The sequence below is a fragment of the Oryctolagus cuniculus genome, chromosome 3 (assembly GCF_964237555.1).
Source record: "Oryctolagus cuniculus chromosome 3, mOryCun1.1, whole genome shotgun sequence".
Classification (NCBI taxonomy): Eukaryota; Metazoa; Chordata; class Mammalia; order Lagomorpha; family Leporidae; genus Oryctolagus; species Oryctolagus cuniculus.
The window spans coordinates 174775379-174794976 of record NC_091434.1 but is presented as its reverse complement, the minus strand read 5'-3'; the positions used below and the strand labels follow the sequence as shown (position 1 = coordinate 174794976).

Sequence of the window (19598 nt, the reverse complement as noted above, 5' to 3'; positions counted from 1 at the left end):
GGCACACCGGGTTCTAGTCCCCGTCGGGGCGCTGGATTCTGTCCCGGCTGCGCCTCTTCCAGTCCAGCTCTCTGCGGTGGCCCGGGAGTGCAGTGGAGAATGGCCTGAGTGCTTGGGCCCTGCACCCCATGGGAGACCAGGAGAAGCACCTGGCTCCTGGCTTCGGATCAGTGTGGTGCGCTGGCTGCAGCAGCCATCAGAGGGTGAACCAATGTTAAAGGAAGACCTTTCTCTCTCTGTCCACTCTGCCTGTCAAAAAAAAAAATTAAAAAGCATATTTATCTCAATTGCATTTTTTAAAAGATTTAATTATTTATTTGAAAGAATTACACAGAGAAGGAGAGGCAGAGAGGTCTTCCATCCGATGGTTCACTCCCCAATTGGCCACAATGGCCGGAGCTGTGCCTATCCGAAGCCAGGAGCCAGGAGCTTCTTCTGGGGTCTCCCACGAGGGTGCAGGGGCCCAAGCACTTGGGCCATCTTCTGCTTTCCCAGGCCATAGCAGAGAGCTGGATAGGAAGTGGAGCAGGCGGGGTCTCAAACCAGCACCCATATGGGATGCCAGCGCTTCAGGCCAGGGCGTTAACCTGCTGCACCACAGCGCTGGCCCCTCTTAATTGCATTTTTTCCATAAGTTTTTTGAGGTGCCCTATTCTTAGTGGGTACTCCATGAGGGAATGTGCCCCAATGTCTGTGGATGTGTATTCCACTTACTTTAAGAACAGAATAAAGTAGACATTAGTGAGACTGTCCTCGTTTATTTTCTCTCCATATACTGGCTTTCCAAATCCTTTTAGTGGGAATGTGTGGGGTAAAGCGTAATAATTCAGACCATCATTACATTCCTGATTTAGTTGTTTTGGAAATCTTTGGTGCTGCCAGCTTCCCCGAGCACTTAGAACAGCAGTGTAGGCACAGACTGGTGTCCCGGGGGCTCCACTGGGCCAGTGCCCTGCAAGAGAGGCAGCTGTTAGCAGACTGCAGGTGGCATCACATAGCATGGAGACCAAGTGAAGAGGTAGAGCTAGCTGGGTAAAGGGGATCCCAGAGAGCACAGCCCTTCAGGCTGACCCCAGACACGGCGCGGCCAGGGGTGAGAACCTTGACCTTGAGAGTAAGCGTGAGAGGGTGATGACCTCGGCAGATCCGGGAAGCCCTTGAAAGCCCTTGCTAAAGAGATTGGCTCATCCTAAGGGCAAGCGGAAGCCAGCTAAGAGAGCATGGAAATAAAAAGATGGAATTTTTATTTTTTAAAAATTGTTCGCATTTTCCATGTGGGAAATGGATGAAAAGGGAGAAGTTTGCCTCAGTGGTTCATGTGGAATGAGCATGACCACAGCCGAGGAGATCTGGGTGGCCTGGAGAGAAGGAATTAGGGAGGATGGGACACTGACAGAGGCAGGCTTTGTGTCTGGATCATTGCCAATGCTGCATGATGAGTACACAGGGCAGATTTCACTATTTGTAGTTAACAATATTTGAAATTTTTCCGCAGTAAAATGTTGAGAAAAGAGGTAGGGTCATCAAGTCATCGGATGTTGGAAAGGAGGAGTCGCCGTGACTCAGGGTGGTAGGCGGCACTTACTGAGATGAGAGGGAGGGCTCCGGAGGCAGAGGCGGGGAGAGCATTGGTCGTTTCTGACATGCAGAGGAGTTTGGGAATCCCATGCAGCATCCAAGGGCAGTTGAAGCTTGTGGGGAGGTTTGGTCTACAGATGTAAATGTGTCGTTGGCATAGTGATGGCCATGGAAACAGTGCCAGTGGCCCCTGGGACAACCCTGTGCGATGGTGTGTTTCATGAAAAAGCTCCTGTGTGTGAACGAGTAAAGGGATGTTCATGAATTAGTTATTACTCTTTGAAAAAAAAAAAAACACTCATTTTAAGATTTAATGTATTTATTTGAAAGACAGAGTTACAAAGAGGAGAGAGAGGTCTTCCATTTGCTGGTTCACTCCCCAAATAGCTTCAATGGCTGTTGCTGGGTGAGGCTGGAGCCAGGTGCTTCGTCCATGTCTCCCATGTGTCTACAGGGGCCCAAGCACTTGGGCCATCCTGTGCTGCTTTCCCAGGCCATAGCAGAGAGCTGGATCAGAGGAGGAGCAGCTGAGACTTGAACCAGTGCCCATATGGGATGCTGGTGTTGCAGAGGGAAGCTTAACCTCTTCTACACCTTAGCACCAGCCCCAGTGTTATCACTTTAAGGTGGATTATTTAGAAATGTTACCTGTGATTACCCATCAGCATTTTAAGTGATATCCATTTGGCAATTATTTTTGCATTAAGTGCTTTTTCCAAAAAATTCATTTAGGGGCCAGCATGGAGTAGCGGTTAAATCTGCCATCTCTAATGCTGGCATCCCATATGGGCACTGGTTAGTGTCCCAGTTGCTACACTTATGATCCAGCTCCCTGCTAATGAGCCTGAGAAAGCAGCGGAAGACGGCCCAAGTGCTTGGGCCCTTGCCACCCGAGTAGGAGACCGGGCTTTGGCTTGGCCGTTGGCGGCTGTCTGGGGAGTGAACAGCAATGAAAGAAATCTTGCTGTCTGTCTCTTCCTCTCTCACTCTTTCAAATAAACAAACATGTTTTTAAATATTTACTTATTTGAAAGAGAGAGGGTTTTCCCATCTGCTGATTCACCCTCCAGTTGGCCACAGTATCCAGGATTGGGCCAGACTGAAGCCCAGAACTCCATCTGGGCCTCCCACACAGGTGGCAGGAACCCAGGTTCCTGAGCTGTCCTCACCACTGCCTCCCAGGTGCACATTAGCAGGAAGCTGAAATGGAGAGCAAGGTCGCGACTCAAATCCAGACCCTGCAGTAGAGGGCACAGGGCACCCAAGTGGGCTCTCAGTAGGCCAAACACCCCACCCTTAAGTTCCCTCTTAGTGTTTTTTCTTCTCAGATGTTTGTATCAGGTGGAGACCATAATTGCATTTTACTGATTTTTTTAAGATTTATCTGTTTGAAAGTTTCAGAGAGAAGGAAGGACAGAGATATCTTTACTCCCCAGGTGGCTGTAATGGCCGGGGCTGAGGCAGGTCAAAGCCGTGAGCCAGGAGCTCCCTCTGGGTCTCCGACGTGAGTGCCCGGAGCCCGTGGCGCACTTGGAGGTGCCTTCTGCTGGTTTCTCAGATGCATCAGCAGGGAGCTGGATCGGAAGCAGAACAGCCAGGGCTAGAACTGGTACTGTGACGCAGGATGCTGGTATTGTAGGCCTCAGCCTAACCCCACTGTGCCACAGTGCCAGCCCCTAAATTATCTTATACTGTATTTCTTCATAATAATCACATTTATCATCCTTTTTGTTTTACAGAAAAACTATGCACTATTGCTGGTTACCATTTAAAGTCAAAACATTCTAAAAGCATGCAAAATAATTAGAATTAGAGGATTCTGGTCTCATTGCTGAATTACAGGGAATTAATGTCAGGCATTTGGAGACGTTGGCGACCCATTGCAGCCATCCACACCGCAGCCCTTGTGTCTGGGGTGACAGCTCACCCGGCTGTGCTGTGACCACCCTCCTTCCTGGATGATGTGTCCCCTCTCCATCATGCCGCCTCCCGGGCTGCTACCACGGCTTACCCGGCTCGTGTCTGACTTGGCATGTGGGCCTCGTCTTGTTCCATAGCTGTTGAGGAAATGCTGAACTCGGAAGGTTGGGCTGCCTGGGCCCACAGCTGATTCTTCTGCGTCTCATTCTTGGCAAGATACTTAGCTGTGACTTAGTTTCTTTTATCTGTGTAGTGGGGATAAAAGTAGCTGCCTCGCTGTGTCTGGAGTGTGCTAGTGCTCAGTCTCCGCTCTGCCCCCTCTGTCTCAGCGCTGTCTCCTTTGGCACTGACAGAGAACCTCCCCGCTGGCTGATCTTCCCACTTGATTGCCGTCGCATCGTCCCTTGTGTGGAGTGCCCAGTGGTCTCCAGTCTTCCTGGCTCTGGGTGCTCGGTCCCTGTCCTCCCCTTCCCATTGCCGGTCCCCAGGAGTCTTCTGGTTGGCTCTGACCTCAGTGCCTGCTAGAATGCCCTTCCCCATGGGCTTGTTCCTCTGACATTATCTGCCCAGCTAAGTTCTGCGTTGCCGGCTGGCTACTGATTGTGGCCATTAATGTCCAAAATGTGAGTTCGTAACAACACAAGGTTGGCTAAGCAAAGCAGTCACTTTGAAAATTTTGTTTTCATGATTCTGCTGAGGTTTTGCTGTTTGTAGTGCAGGCTTGAAATTGGTGCTTAATTTTGAGTGTGGAAAAGATATTTTCTTGACTTACGCGTTGAGACAAAATGTGCCTTGTGCTTCAGTGATACAACCAAAAGTTGGGTTTTTTTTTATCTTATTGGTTAATGTCTTCGAAGAAAAAGCTGAACATTCTAGAATGCTGTATAGCAACACAGTAGTAGATAATGTAATCCAGTAACCAACTTCTGATTCTGTTTCTCTCCTACCGAAGGACCCCAAAATGTATGTACAGACAGTGCTAGATGTTCATAAAAAGTACAACGCCCTGGTGATGTCAGCATTCAACAACGACGCTGGCTTCGTGGCTGCGCTTGACAAGGTGAAGTATGACTTGTGACTTCACTATAGTGCGAGAGTGTGTGAATCAGAATCCTTCTCTAACTGTGTCTCACGTCACACAGGCTTGTGGCCGCTTCATAAACAACAATGCAGTAACCAAAATGGCTCAGTCATCCAGTAAATCCCCTGAGCTGCTGGCTCGATACTGTGACTCCTTGTTGAAGAAAAGGTATTTAAGTGACTTTGTTTTTTCTGAGTGAACCTGTTTGAAATACCAGCTTCTATTACATTACATTTTACAAACAAAATGATTGTATTTCATTCCTTTTGAGAAAATACTTTTAACGTTATACTTTTTGACATTGAAAACCTGCTTTAGTGCCTGCAGGCTGTTTATTAAATCTAAAGTTTCTCTATGTGCTACAGTACTTTTTTTATTTGGTATACTTTCAAACTTTGTTCTCATCTCATGAGTTTGTGTTAGTGCTGTGTCATAGTCTGTGCTTCTTAATCAACTGACAGTTTTCCTAATCAGTTTATGTGTACTAAGAGTTAGAGGCAACATCATCTAATGCGGTTTTCACCTCTGTCTGTGTTGTGTTTTTAAAGTTCTCTGATTTTTTGTTTCTGTGTTTGTTCTGACTTTCCTCTGCTGCTTTCACTTTTAACAGTTTCTGATCAGAAATGCTCAAGGTGTATTTCACTATTCCAAGCAGCAATTAGCAAAAATGAAAGATTCTCCTGCAGGAGGAATAGTCCTCTTCTGGCTTTCTGTTACGGTGGCTTGCACATGAGTCAGTCATGTTTTAAGCAGCTCTCTGAGGCTAGCATAAGCCCATTAGCAGAGACCAAGAAAACCTGCACCTGGCAGAATAGGAAGGCTGCAGACAAGGCTCACTTACAGATCTGTAGAAATTGTCACTGGCGTGCCGGCAGACCAAACCGGCCAGTGGGCTAGGACACAGCCTCCCTTCCAGGTTCTAGGAACACAAGGGTGGCTCAGCAGCGGCGAGTTCAGTGTGATTTCCTGAGATAACAGAACCAGGTGGGAACCATGTGGACGTGTTGGTACGTGACGAGGAAACGTTTGGTAGAGATTGGTAGCTGTGTGTCTTCTGACTTTGCCACAAAGCCATTTGCCCAGAGCCAGTGAGAAACCAAGTATTGGATTTATTTCCTGTGTATTGCAATGATGATCTAATATATAATTTAGCAATTCTGGTCAGATCCTCTAATGCATTTTTTTCTAGGAATGAAACGGGGCTTTAAATTGGAATGTGTGTAATGACTTGATTTTTATTTAGATTATGTAAAGTGTGAATTTAAACAGCGAGAGAACTTCCTCAGTTTCTGTGAGAGAACACTTAGTGTCCCTCACCGAGTCCACTGATAGGTCATTGATTAAGGCTGCCGAGCCAGACAGGGCACGGAGACGGGGCTGGCCGTGTCTGATGAGCCCGCGTTGGTGAGTTTCACCTGGAGTCAGAGTGCAGCTGCTCTTGGGACAAACAAACAGCCCTGACCTACGGGGGTGAAGAACAGGACTGAGCTTCCTGAGCCAACTGTCGGGTTAGAAATGCCTCTATAGAGCTTATTTGGTGACGGATTTGTTTTAGATGAAGTTCATAAAGGACTCTTGTAGAAAAACTTTTTAAAAAAATCCATTTATACTTAAATCATATTTAAAGAAATGCTTGTTCATTGAATGAATCAGTTACTGAAGGATAATCTGTTTTGTAGACATGACTCCTAATGGAAGGCCTCACTTCGGCAGTAGTCCGAACCGCCGCGTTAATTTTATCAGGCTGATGAAAAGGAAACTGTAAATTGTAGAAAGCAATTGGAGAAGTGAGACTCATTTACTTACATATAAATGGATTATCTTAAAGGAAAAGTTCTTTGGGAACCGTTTTGTTTGGAGACTATAAATATCTCTGTTGTCATCTTGGATATTCTAAGTAACTGATTCATAACCTATTTTGTGATGATGCTACAGTATGAAATTGCCAGCTAGCTGTAGGTAAGGAAGGTACCCTTCCCTCTTCCCCTGTACTAATCGGAAGAGAACTGATCACTTGAGTGCGAGTGCTCGATTCCACATCCTCATATGGGAATTTGGTAAGTGGTGCTTGTTACAGTGTTCGCTGATTTGTTTCACAACACAGTGTCGTCTTAAAAATTTCAGTTCCAAGAACCCAGAAGAGGCTGAGCTAGAAGACACGCTTAATCAAGTGGTAAGGTGCTTCATTATCACATGTGTTTTCCGTAGCAATTGATTACACAAATTGTTTGTAACGTTATTCACATAGGGCATCTGAAATGGGAAAGCAATAACCACAGATTTTATTTCAAATCTACAGTTTTACTCCCTAAATTGAGTCATTAATTTTAGCATTTGTATTTTGATCACTATTACTGAGTCTGGTACAACTTGATGTGATTTTAAGGGGTTGATGAAAATATTTAAAGTCTTTGGCATAGTTTTTTACCATATAAATGTTGGCAAACAGGCCCAGCCAAAACCAAGCACACATCTTGGCTCCTGGCGTGTGGCGGGTGACAGGCTGCCTGTGAGTGTGCTGTGTTCAGTGTATTCTCTTGGGCTTTGCCAGATGGTTGTCTTCAAGTACATCGAGGACAAAGATGTGTTTCAGAAGTTCTACGCGAAGATGCTGGCCAAGCGACTGGTGCATCAGAACAGTGCAAGTGACGACGCTGAAGCAAGCATGATCTCCAAGTTAAAGGTGAGTTTCCTCTTGTCCTGAGAAGTTCCCTTTTCTCAGTCATTCACAAAATAGTTCTTACTCACTCCAGGCTGCATGGTGTGCAGGGGAGTTTGTACAGTAGTGTGGGCTCTGCTGCTCCAGGCAAAAGTCCATGCTAGCTTTTGTGGCCAAGCCAGCTCCTCCGTGATCAGGCCTCAAGGACTCTCCCAGTGCTTCCCCACCACGCTTTGGGGCCTTCTGTCCCTTCCAGACACCATCCGCACACCCCCACCCCGGTTCCTGGGTATTCACTTTTCGTTGGCTTTGAGCTGATGGGATGCTCTGGTTTGCCCTGGATTCGGTTGACCGTCTGCAGCCCTGCGTGCAGGAAGGCAGGACCATGAGTGCGCCCTTGCCACCGAGTAGTTCTTTCTCTGCTTCCTTCGCGTTCATCCCTGTGTGGGTGCCTCTGTCTGCTCAGACTGCCGGAGCAAAATACCGTAAACAGGGTGACTCAAACGCCACAGAAACTGATTCTTCCCAGTTCTGGAGGCTGGAGGGTACACGATCAGGATGCCAGCCGATTGGCTCCTGAAGAGGGCTGTCTCCCTCACACGACAGCGCAAGTCTGCAGCTCTCCTGTGCATCTTGTATAAGGACACGATGGCACCGGGAGGGCCCCAGGTGAGGTTTAGACCTCATCCAAACCCAGTCGTCTCCCGCACAGACCATCCGCAAGCAGCATCACACTGGAAGGGGAGGGGGGAAGTGGGTACCCAGATAAGGGCTGTCTAGCTTCTAGTTGCACTGGTTTTCATAGTGTATAGTTGTAATGAATGGATACTCACGGTGTTACTAACTTTTAGTAGGAGTTTCGTACAGTCGGGTCTGTACCCTGTGCTGTGACCTCCCTTGCGTGCGTAGATCTCTGTACAAGTCAGTGAGACCATTGCCTGGATTCATTTCAGCAAGCTTGTGGCTTTGAGTACACCTCTAAGCTCCAGCGGATGTTTCAGGACATCGGTGTCAGCAAGGATCTGAACGAGCAGTTCAAGAAACACCTGACGAATTCGGAGCCACTAGACCGTGAGTATCTGTGTGAGTCTAAGCCGCTTTTACGGACAGGATTCTTTGCAGCAGATGGGATGACAGGTACAGTGTTCAGAAAGGATGGGAGAGGCCTCTTCCGAATTCAAGGACTCAGAAGCAGGAAGTTCCTCCCAAATGCCCCTCTCTCCTGGCCCGAGTGTGACCTTAAGAGATGGCAGGATGGGGTCACCACGCTGGGAGTCGGGGAGACCATGCAGGCGACCTGCATTGAGGCCAAACCTCTGGACTCTTGCCACCCCACACACAAATGAGAGACTCATGGGCTTGTTTTATTTTGCTTTCAAACTTGATTTGGATCTCTTTTAGCATTTTTTTTAAGCTAAAGGAAACTTGCTTGGCCTATGTAGATAGTAAAACCAGCGAGTTTGTGACTGCAGGTTTAAAGTAGGAATTAATGCAGGTGGGCTGCAGAAATCCATTCCCCCGGGAGAGGCAGCAGGGCATATCCTTTAGGTCATTTTTTTAAACATTTATTTATTTATTTGAAAGGCACAGTTAGAGAGGGAGAGACAGAGAGATCAACCATCCACTGGTTTACTCCTCAAATGGTCACAATAGCTGGAGTTGGGCCAATCCAAAGCCAGGAGCCAGAAGCTTCTTCCAGGTCGCCTATGTGGGTACAGGGGCCCAAGCACTTAGGCCATCTTCCGCTGCTTTCCCAGGCGCATTGCAGGAAGCTGGATTGGAAGTGGAGCAGCCAGGATTTGAACTGTGCCCATATGGGATGCCAGCACCATAGGCACTGGCTTTACCCATTACACCACAGTGCCAGCCCTATATTCTTTAGGTCTTGCCGTAGCAGGATGGCGTACTTATGCTTAAATCATCACATGATAATTTTTGTCTTTTTAAATGAAAAAATGGGAAATTTTGTTTTTCTCAGACCGAGAATGCTATTCCATTATTAATCTTAAAAGAGTTTTACAAGAGAAGATTTTGGCTATCTGTTAAGATGAAATTACTCTTCTCTCTCTTTCTCTCTCTCTCTCTCTCTCTCTCGCTGTCTAACTCTGCCTGTTAAAAATAAATAAATAAATAAATAAATAATGAAAATACTGTTGGGGCGGGCACTGTGGCATAGCGTGTTGATTACAGTCCCAGCTGCTCCACTTCCCATCAAGCTCTCTGTCATGGCCTGGGAAAGCAGTGGAAGATGGCCCAAGACCTTGGGCCCCTGCACCTGCGTTAGAGACCCCAAAGAAGCTCCTGGCTCCTGGCTTTGGATCAGCTCAGCTCTAGCTGTTGTAGTCAATTGGAGTGAACCAGTGGATGGAAGACCTCTCTCTTTGCCTCTCCTTCTCTCTCTGTGTTATTCTGTTGAAATAAATTGTTTTTTTTTTTATCTTTTTGTTTTGTTTTATCTTTTTTTGAGAGAGAGATGGGTGGAAAGAGCCTCAGGATGGGTGTGGGGGTCATCATGCCAGTCATGAACTCACTCAAGTTTTCCTCAGGGGGAATTTGATCAAAGTAAGGGTAGGGCTTTTTTTTTTTTTTTTTTTTTTTTTTATAGGCAGAGTTAGTCAGAGACAGGGAGAGAAAGGTCTTCCTTCCGTTGGTTCACCACCACCCCCCACCAATAGCCGCCACAGCCAGCGCTGCACTGATCCGATGGCAGGAGCCAGGTGCTTCTCCTGGTCTCCCATGGGGTGCAGGGCCCAAGCACTTGGGCCATCCTCCACTGCACTCCCAGGCCACAGCAGAGAGCTGGCCTGGAAGAGGGGCAACTGGGACAGAATCCGGCGCCCCAACCGGGACTAGGACCTGGTGTGCCAGCGCCGCAGGCAGAGGATTAGCCTAGTGAGCCGCGGCATCGGCCAATAATTTTTTTTTCTTTAAGAAAGAGAAGAAATTACTATTGCAGTGTGTGTGTGTGTGTTTACTCACAATGGTAGTTAGATGTTTACATCTGCATTTTTGCTTCCTTGAGTGTGGGGCTGTACGGCCCTGCCGAGGCGACACGGGTGTGGCTTGAGACGACTGAAGTTGTCCTTGACCGAGAATGGAAGCCAGGGGAGCCACCAGGCAGAGGCTGCCACAGTTGAGCTGGCGGTCAAGTGGAGAAACTGCCTCTCTGCAGGGAAAGAATTTCTGGCTCTTCTTAAACCTGTACTACTAATGAAATAAAATAGACTGAAGTTGCGTAGGTCAGTTCTTGGTTTTCGGTTCAGGCAGGGTCTGGCGTTTCTTGTGTTTCCTGGTGAGAAGCGGTGCGCGTTGGCCCGGCGCGTCCCGCTGACAGACTGACCGCTGTTTCCTCCCCAGTGGACTTCAGCATCCAGGTGCTGAGCTCGGGGTCCTGGCCCTTCCAGCAGTCCTGCACGTTCGCCTTGCCCTCGGAGGTAGGGGCCGCGGCCGCGCGGCGGGGCAGGGTGGGCCGCGAAGCTGGGCGGCTCCCGGCCGGGCTGGGCAGTGCAGCCCCGGTCTGTGTGACGAATGTACGTCACGTCGCGATAGCACCTTGCGTCTGGGAACGGGAACCGCGCCGTTTGTCGTGCGCGGGCGGGAGCGGCGGACGGGCGGAGCCGGGCGGGAGGACAGGCCTGGCGCAGGCCGGGCACAGGGCAGGTGCGGGGCCGGAGGGGCGCGGGGCCGGGCCGGCGCTCCCCTAACGCTGTCCTTGGGCGCAGCTGGAGCGGAGCTACCAGCGCTTCACGGCCTTCTACGCCAGCCGGCACAGCGGCCGGAAGCTGACGTGGCTGTATCAGCTGTCTAAAGGAGAACTGGTCACCAACTGCTTCAAGAACAGGTACACCTTGCAGGTAAGGTCGCGCTGCATTCGGAGCCTTGCGCGGTCCGGATGACGGGAATCCCCGGGAACCCCGGGCTGGGGTCGGCCGGGCTGCTTCCAGCCTTCCGGGCCCGCGGGGTCGGCGAGCGGCGGGTGTGACGGAGTGACACAGTGTGGGCACAAAGACGCGGCGTGGGCCGGCGGCTCCAGGAAGCCCTTGGCGGCCGGGACAGAGCAAACAGCGCCTGCTGCAGTGCCAGCGCCGGGCGGTGGCCGCTGACACTGCCCTCCGTGGGTTCGAAAGCGGCTCCGGTTACGTCAGTGACCTCCCTGGAAACCGGTCTTTGTGCTGGCGCTGCTGCGAAGGGGGCTTCGCCGTGATGGCTTGTTTCAGGCTCCGGAGGGCCCCGGTGAGCCTGTAACAGTGACGGGGATGTCTGCAGCTTCCAGGATTCTCTTGTGATCCCCCCAGTCGCGCTGGGCTCAGAGGCGCGCTCCGTTCGCGTGTGTTACTGCGAGGCGGGTGGAGTTGTGTTTATTCCTGTGCACAGAAGACGCGGGGTGCTCATGCCAGAGTCCCTGCGTGTCCCTGCCCTGTGTCTGATCAGAGGCGTAGCGCAGGGTGTCTGCCACAGCTAGCGTGGCCCAGAGCAGGCGCGCTGTAGGATACCGGCTACAGTGCTCTTCCCCTGCCTTTCTGCCTCTGTTTAGTTTCAGTAGGGTGCTTTTTCCTGGTGTTCCTGGATTCTTGTAAAAAATACTGACATCAACTTTGTTGATCACTTACATGCTAAAAGGCAGGTGTTTTAAGTACCCACTTTGAGTCATGGCTAATGTTTCACCTGTGTAACCACTCCCAAGACAGAACGTTTCTTTATTATTGATTTTTCTTTTAAGATGTATTTACTTATTTGAAAGAGTGAGAGAGGGAGGGAGAGACAGAATCTTCCATTTGCTGGTTCACTCCCCAGATGGCCGCAACAGCCAGGAATATGCCAGGCCTAACCCAGGAGGTTCTTCTAGGTCTCCCACGTGGACGCAGGGGCCTGAGCACTTGGGCCATCCTCCACTGCTTTCCAGGCACATCAGCAGGCAGCTGGATCAGAAGTGGAGCAGCTGGGGGCTCAAACCAAGTCCACGTGGGATGGCGGCTTAACCCACTGTGGGCCAGGTGCCTGCCCGACAGGGAACATTTCTGTGAGGTTTGTTTTTGTTCCCTCGGTCACCAAGACATGAGAGCTGCCTTCTTTGACAGCTCCTGCTCATCTTCCTAGGACTTGAACCAGTGCCCATATGGAATTATTACGTTGTATTCCACTATAGTTATAATATATTCCTTTATCTTTACATCGATATGAAGAGTTTGTTTCCTAGATTAGATCTTCAGACCCAGACCCAGGCTGCATACTTCTCGGTTTCTCCCACGCATTTAAATCTTCTTCTCTTGCTTTTATGTCGGCGCCTCACAGGCATCCACGTTCCAGATGGCGATCCTGCTGCAGTACAACACGGAAGACGCCTACACGGTCCAACAGCTGACTGACAGCACTCAGATTAAAATGGTACTCTCTTCACAGCCTGAGGGCTGCGTGTATTGTGGGGGAGGCACGGGAGAGAATGTGGTGTCTTGGATTTGAAATACATTTGCCTCATGGAGGTGAATATGCTCTTAGTCTGAGTTTTAATGTTAAAAGACTTAATTTTTAGTTTCAACATAATACCCACTCCTGCCCCATGACAAGTTTCCCTCATTCATTTAACCAGTTCTTTTTCTTTTTGAGATTTGTTTATTTACTTGAAAGGCAGAGTTAGAGAAGAGAGAGAGATCTTCTGTCTGCTGATTCACTTCCTAAATATTAGGCTGCAACAGCTGGGACTAGGAAGTCAGGTGCTTCACTCAGGTCTCCCATGTGCATGTGGGGGCCCAAGTCCTTGGGTCATCTTTTGCTGCTTTCCCAGGCACATGCCCAGGGAGCTGGATCAGAAGTAGAGCAGCCGGGACTTGAACTGGCGCCCATATGGGATACTGGTGCTTCAGGCCAGGGCTTTAACCCACTGTGCCACAGCACCGGCCCCAGTACTTCTTTCTCATAGTTGACCAGTGTTCGGTCTATGGGTGGATGTTTGAATCGCTTCTACTTTTTGCTGATTTTGAATAATCCCTCCATGAGTGTATGTTTTCCGTTTTCCTGGGTATAGACCTAGGTATGGAGTTGCTGGGTCATGTGACAACTTTGTGCTTAACATTTTAAGGAATTGCAGAACTGTTCCACGGTGGCTGGACAATTTAATATTCTCACCAGCATCGTATGAGAGTTCAGTGTCTCTAACTCAACGTTTGTTACTTTCCATTTCTTCTGATTGTCATCCTAGTGGGCATGAAATGATACCACTCTTATGATTTGCATTTTCCTAGCAACTGCTCCTGTTCAGAATGTTTGCATTTGCTTATTAGCTGTTTGTGTGAAACATCTTCAATTCCGTGGCCCATTTTTCCATTGGGTTATTTCTCTCTTCATTGTTGTCGCAGGAATTCTTCATAGTCTGTATCTTTTTTTTTCTCTTTTTTTTATTTATTTTATTTTATTTTTTTTTTTTGACAGGCAGAGTGGACAGTGAGAGAGAGAGACAGAGAGAAAGGTCTTCCTTTGCCATTGGTTCACCCTCCAATGGCCTCCACGGCCAGCGCACTGCGGCCAGCGCACCGCGCTGATCCGATGGCAGGAGCCAGGTACCCATCCTGGTCTCCCATGGGGTGCAGGGCCCAAGGACTTGGGCCATCCTCCACTGCACTCCCTGGCCACAGCAGAGAGCTGGCCTGGAAGAGGGGCAACCGGGACAGAATCTGGCGCCCCGACCGGGACTAGAACCCGGTGTGCCAGCGCCACAAGGTGGAGGATTAGCCTAGTGAGCTGCGGCGCCGGCCCATAGTCTGTATCTTAAACCCTCTGGACACCGTGACTGGGCTGTGTTCTCGCCTTGTTGTAGGCCGTTTTGATTGTGATGAAGCCCGCTTTGTTTTCCCTCCTGCTCTTGTGAGCTGGTGTCTGGGGAATGCCTGCCTGCCGGAGGTTACCGCCTTCTCTCCCCGCTGGTCAGTGCCGGCAGCTCTGCCGAAAGGCAGCTGGCCATAGACACTCGAGTGCATTTTTCTAATTTCAGTACTTCGCCAGTGATCTGAAGATCTCCCCTTGGCCGGTATTTACTGTCTTGGTTACTGTTGCGTGGTGAGTGCGGACACTGAGACTTCTAACTGTGCTCTGTGCTGGTCTGGGTCCCTTCTATCACCATATGAACTGTGACACTTCTTGTACATTTCTGCACAAAGAACAGTCAAGGTCCTGATAGGACGGGCACTGAAACTGCAGGCTGCCTTGGGCCTTACTACCGTGGCAGCAGCACTGTCTTCCAGTCCGGGAGTGGGAGGTGTGTTTCCATCTAACGAGGTCGCCTTTAGTGTCTTTCAAGATGTTTCATAGTTCTCATTGCTTCAGTCTTGCACTTCTTTAGTTAAATTTATTTCTAAGTATTATTTTTGATGCTGTTGTAAATGACTTTGTTTCGCTCTGATTTCTACTATGAAGAAATCCAGTTGATGTGACCTGTAACTTTGACAAACTCATTTATTAGCTCTGGTACTTTGGAGGGTGAATTCTTTAGGATATTTTTAAAAATATAATCATGGCATCTGCAGTTTATTTCTTCCTTTCCCTATTTTGATCTTTTGTTTTTGTTTTTGCCCGGTTCTTCTGAATGAGAAGTGCTGATGTATTGTTGAGTGGAAGTGGTTAAAAAAACGTCCTCGCCTTGTTCCTGCCCTTTGGGGGAAGCTATCCCTGGGGAGTGAGGGGCTGTCGGCTTTCCAGCGCGCCTTCAGGATCGAACTGGAGAGTCCCTGTTGTTCCTAGCTTTTCATGTGTGTTTTCGAGCTCATGAAATAATGCTGGATTTTGTCGAGTTCTTCTCCCTGCCTTGAGGCAGCCATGTGCCTCCTGGTTGTCGGCGGAGCGCAGCCTTTTGAGCGATGGCCCTGTGCGGAGCCACCCCCGGTCGTTTCTTTTGTACACTGCAGGGCCTGATTGGCTGCTCCAGGCTCAGCAAGCCTAATCCCAGAGTCCAAAACGTCTCAAAATCCCAAACCTTTCGAGCACCAACTTGCTGCTCTGAAAGTTCCATCTTTTGAAGCATTTTTGATTTTTCAATTAGAAACGTTGAACTGATAGAGTCTGTGCCGATATTCTGGAGTCTGAGCCACTGGTCGTCCCAGGCGCGCGCTTTGGTGAGGGGCGGCTGCTGGGCCCGTGCAGGTTGTTCTGTCGGGGAGTGGTCTGGTTTCTCGTGGCTCCTTTGGTGCAGCTCAGTGCTGACCCCGGAGCATGGCATCAGGAAGGTTCGTCACAGGTGTGTGCTCAGCGTGTGTGTGGAGAGTCTGCTCACCTTCACCCACATCAGAACGAGGAGACGCAGGTGCCGCCCAGACCGGGCAGAGCCGCTCACTCCCTGCTCCGCGCTGGATGGGCCGACAGCCGGACTCTGCGGTCCCTCCGCTCGTGTTCATACTAGACTCGCTTGTTGGGGCCACAGCTGCTCTCTCCCTCCCACTGTGGAGTCGGATCGGCCTACGAAGTGAGCCCTCCCTGGCGTCACTGCTGTGGGATTCCGAACCACGTGGCCCTGAGAGCTTGGGCAGTGCACCGTGGGCCAGCAGGGCTCCCCGTTGCGAGGGCAGCCCATGGCTGGCTGTGGCCGCTGAGGCTCATGGTACGCCTGGACCATGGGGTCACAGAGCTTTGGGCGACGCCCGGGCTGCCCGCTGCTTACAGATGAGAGGCCACACCCCGGCACGTCCGGCACAGTCGTGAACAGCACCGGACCTCCAGTCCTGCTGAACATGTCCGAGAACAGCTGACAGATGAGAAGTGGATAGTGTGGTTCCCTTGCCCGCAAAGGAACGACACTGCTCCCAGCTGATCGGCCTTCAGTAGGCTTTATTTAAACAGGAAGAAAGAGAAACCCTTGAGCAAGGGGAGCTCCGAAAGAAAGGGGAAGCTCCCGTCCCATATCACAAACAGCTTATATAGTATAACATTGCAGAAGCATGTAAGCAAGCGTAGTCCATGCTACAGTCCATGCGGCGGCGCTCCAGTCCGGTGCCTGATCACGCACAGTCCATGCGCTCCTTGTCCAACCATAAAGGTGATCACGTGTCTTCATCCAATCAAGCTCCTGGTCACGTAACAGGCGGCTCGGACGCCAGCAGAAAGCTTATCGTTGCTCCACCTGGTGTTTTCTCAGCCTTGGTCAGTGGGAAAAGAAGTACGGGAAGCCCCAAGGCCATAGTTGTAGACTCAACCCTGGGGTTATGGAACGGGCCGATATCGCAGCTCAGCAGAAACCGTAAACATCCACACAGCAGTAACTATTGCAAACGGTCAGCAAGCTAAGCCTTAGCATGGGGGCCCATGGCCGGCTCATGGGTCCCCACAGGTAGGTTCCTGTAGGTTTAATGGAAGAAGTCAGTTGTGCATGGTGTCTGATATTTAAATATGGCAATTATCCATGTTCATTATTGAGTAATGGAAACCAACCAGGAAGGGGTTGGTTTTGTATTCGGAGGTGGGAGGAAGTGGTGGGTTCAGAGAATCCGCTGGGCGTCCCCGGGGGTGGTGGTTGTCATTACTGTGCTTTTCATGGAGAAGTGGACCCCGGGGGTTGCCGGTGGAGGTCATTACAAAGAGAAGTGCATTTTCCTTTTCCCTTACCACCTTTTTCTTTAATTGCAGGACATTTTGGCCCAAGTCCTCCAGATTTTATTGAAGTCAAAGTTACTGGTACGTTTGTACTTTCTATGTGAAGCTACAAGGAAGCGCCTCCCGGAGATGGTGTGGTGACAGCATTTCCTTCTTACAGGTCTTGGAAGATGAAAATGCGAACGTCGATGAAGTGGAATTGAAGCCGGACACCTTAATAAAATTGTATCTTGGCTATAAAAAGTAAGGAAGATCTAAGTAGGTGGTCCTAGGCCTTAGGCGGGTGCCCTGGCACTGTGGGGACGTGTCCATGTGAGCTGGGGCAGAGGGCAGACTCAGCGTGAGATGGGCGGGGCCCTGCGCCCTGAGCTTGGCGTAGGCCTTTGCTGCCACTTGGTGACCCTAGGGGTGTTTCTCTGGGTGACTCGAGTGTGCGGGCAAGTACGTCTCCCTACATGGCACGCGCGGAAGGTACAGACTCTCGGGGCCAAGTGTGCTATTTTGTGTTGCTTGACAGCGTTTGGGGGAGCAGCTTTCCTGTCACAGATGTCCCCGTTGGTGGCAGAGCGGGAGGCTCGCGGGGCTCCCAGGAGGCCCGGCCCCAGGTGGGCGGTGGGGTCGCGCAGGAGCAGAGCCGACCTCTGTCGCCTGCCGGTGGAACCGCCGTGATGGCGTCCCCTCGTTTCTCCACAGCAAGAAGTTAAGGGTGAACATCAACGTGCCCATGAAGACGGAGCAGAAGCAGGAGCAGGAGACCACGCACAAGAACATTGAGGAGGACCGCAAACTGCTGATCCAGGTGACCGGCAGCGTCGCGGTGGGGGAGGCGCGCGGGCGGCGCCTGTTGGGTGTGGCCGGTGAGCGAGCGCGAGTGGCCGTGGTTCTGTGGGTCTGTGCGCGGAGGGAGTCGCCGGGGGCGCTGTGAGGCAGGCGGAACCCACCTGTTCTCTTCATGGGGCAGCAGCCGAGGGCGCGCCGTCGGGTGGAGAGGGCGAGAGCCCCCATGGCCGCGGAGTGCGCTTCCGTCTTCCTTCCGAGCTGCCGGGTAATGAGAGGGCTCGGCAGGTCGCGGTGCGCTAAGGGCCGTGCGCCGGAAGCGAGCGTGGACAGGACTCGCGCCTCCGCGGCGGCCGTGCCCGGAGGGGACCGCGGCGGCGCGTGTGCCCCGTGTGCCCCGTGCGGCCGTGCCGGAGCTGACCGCGGCGGCGCGTGTCCCCGCTCGCTCGCACAGGCGGCCATCGTGCGAATCATGAAGATGAGGAAGGTGCTGAAGCACCAGCAGCTGCTCGGCGAGGTCCTCACTCAGCTGTCGTCCAGGTTCAAGCCGCGGGTCCCGGTGATCAAGGTAGGGAGGCGCGCGGCGAGGCTGCTTCCTGTGAAGCGGCGTCTGGGAGGAAATCCGCTCACTTGTGACTCCGTGTTTGCAAAGCGCACCGCTTGCTCACTCACGCGGTGAAGCTGTGTAGAAAGCACCCAGCGCCGGGGAGAGCCTGGCCGGGTCCACAGAGCCCGCTACGCAGGGGGGCCTCGGGCCGGAGCCGAGAGGGGCTCCCCCCAGCAGATCCCGGAGGCCGCGGGAGCCGGCAAGGGGCGGGGCGGGGCGGGGCAGCCGGGCTCCCTCAGGCGGGGGGGGGGGCAGGCGACAGGCGAGGAGGGGCCAGGAAGGCAGCGTCAGCCGCCCGGGCGAGACCTGCCCGAGCTGAGCCCGCCCGCGGGGCAGCGAGGAGACGGTGGCCCGGCCCGTCCTGATGGTGGCTTGTCTGTCTCTTTCCTTTCATTAAACGAACCCAGAAATGCATTGACATTCTGATTGAGAAGGAGTATTTGGAGCGCGTGGACGGCGAGAAGGACACCTACAGTTACCTGGCCTAGCCCTGCTCCGGGTGCGCCGCGGCCCGCCGGCGGCTCGGACGCACAGGAAAGCGACTCGGTCATAGCAGCCAGCCTGCGCCGTTTGGACCTCCCTTTTTAAAACCGAGACCAGAACTCCCACCGGTGGTCTCAGTACATCAGAACTGCTCAGGATCGACACATTTCAAGTCTGTAAATAAGGACACCGATGCCATTTAACCTAATTTAAGAACAGAGGGGACTGAACCTCCCACGCTGAGGGCTGCATGCTACTGCATTTAAGTCAATACTTGGCTACCTGGTTCCAGCTGCCGCGGGGCAGCGCTTACGGAGAGCGAGGCTGAGGGCCCACGTGTCATCTGCTATGAAGATCCATTTGTATAGTGTGTTTCATTTTCTAATGTGTGAAATAAAGAAAAGTAAAGGATTTCTGTACAAGTCGCATTTGGTTTTGTTTTAAGTTTTACTAATTTCTATATGTAAATAAAAAGATATAATGATTGTGCAAATTCCTACTCCTAGTGTCTTGCTGTAGTCTGAAAGGGCCACCTCCTCTGGACTGACCTGGGCGACGTGGCCGCGGGTTGACGTTGGGCGCCTGCGAGGGCTGAGTTGTGCCGCTGACACAGGCGGGAAGCGTCCCTGCCGGCCAGCGCAGGGAGCGAGGCGGGGACCTGGAGGGGCAGGTGGGCTCCCGGCCCGCGCTCCCGCCCCTGCTACCACCGAAGTCGGCGTGGAGCGGACCCTGCCCTCGGTCGTCCTGGGCTGGCCGGGCGGACGCCTGAGCGTTCCCTGGTGAAGATCGCCGCGTCGGAGACGACACGGCTTCCCGGCCGCCTCCCCACCCGGTGAGCATGGAGCCCGACGCGTGTGTGCCCAGGACAGCCCAGGCCGGAGAGCCCTCGGACACCGGAGCGGTGGAGAAGTGGGCTCGGT

The 19598-nt window shown here is 51.6% G+C and overlaps 1 protein-coding gene across 3 annotated transcripts in view; it reads left to right on the top strand.

The window, feature by feature from the left end:
- Positions 1-19171, top strand: part of CUL1 (cullin 1) — a 109082-nt gene extending 89911 nt beyond the window's left edge. For all 3 annotated transcript variants that reach the window (XM_051849029.2, XM_051849028.2, XM_051849027.2), the window contains exons 10-22: positions 4451-4558; positions 4641-4747; positions 6704-6752; positions 7131-7262; positions 8192-8309; positions 10596-10672; positions 10961-11092; positions 12531-12623; positions 16845-16892; positions 16972-17054; positions 17505-17610; positions 18043-18156; positions 18603-19171. In XM_051849029.2, coding sequence (XP_051704989.1) covers positions 4451-4558; positions 4641-4747; positions 6704-6752; positions 7131-7262; positions 8192-8309; positions 10596-10672; positions 10961-11092; positions 12531-12623; positions 16845-16892; positions 16972-17054; positions 17505-17610; positions 18043-18156; positions 18603-18683 — 1248 coding nt within the window. In that variant the 3' untranslated portion in view covers positions 18684-19171. The remainder of the gene's footprint in view (positions 1-4450; positions 4559-4640; positions 4748-6703; positions 6753-7130; positions 7263-8191; positions 8310-10595; positions 10673-10960; positions 11093-12530; positions 12624-16844; positions 16893-16971; positions 17055-17504; positions 17611-18042; positions 18157-18602) is intronic.
- The last annotated feature ends 427 nt before the right edge of the window (positions 19172-19598 follow it).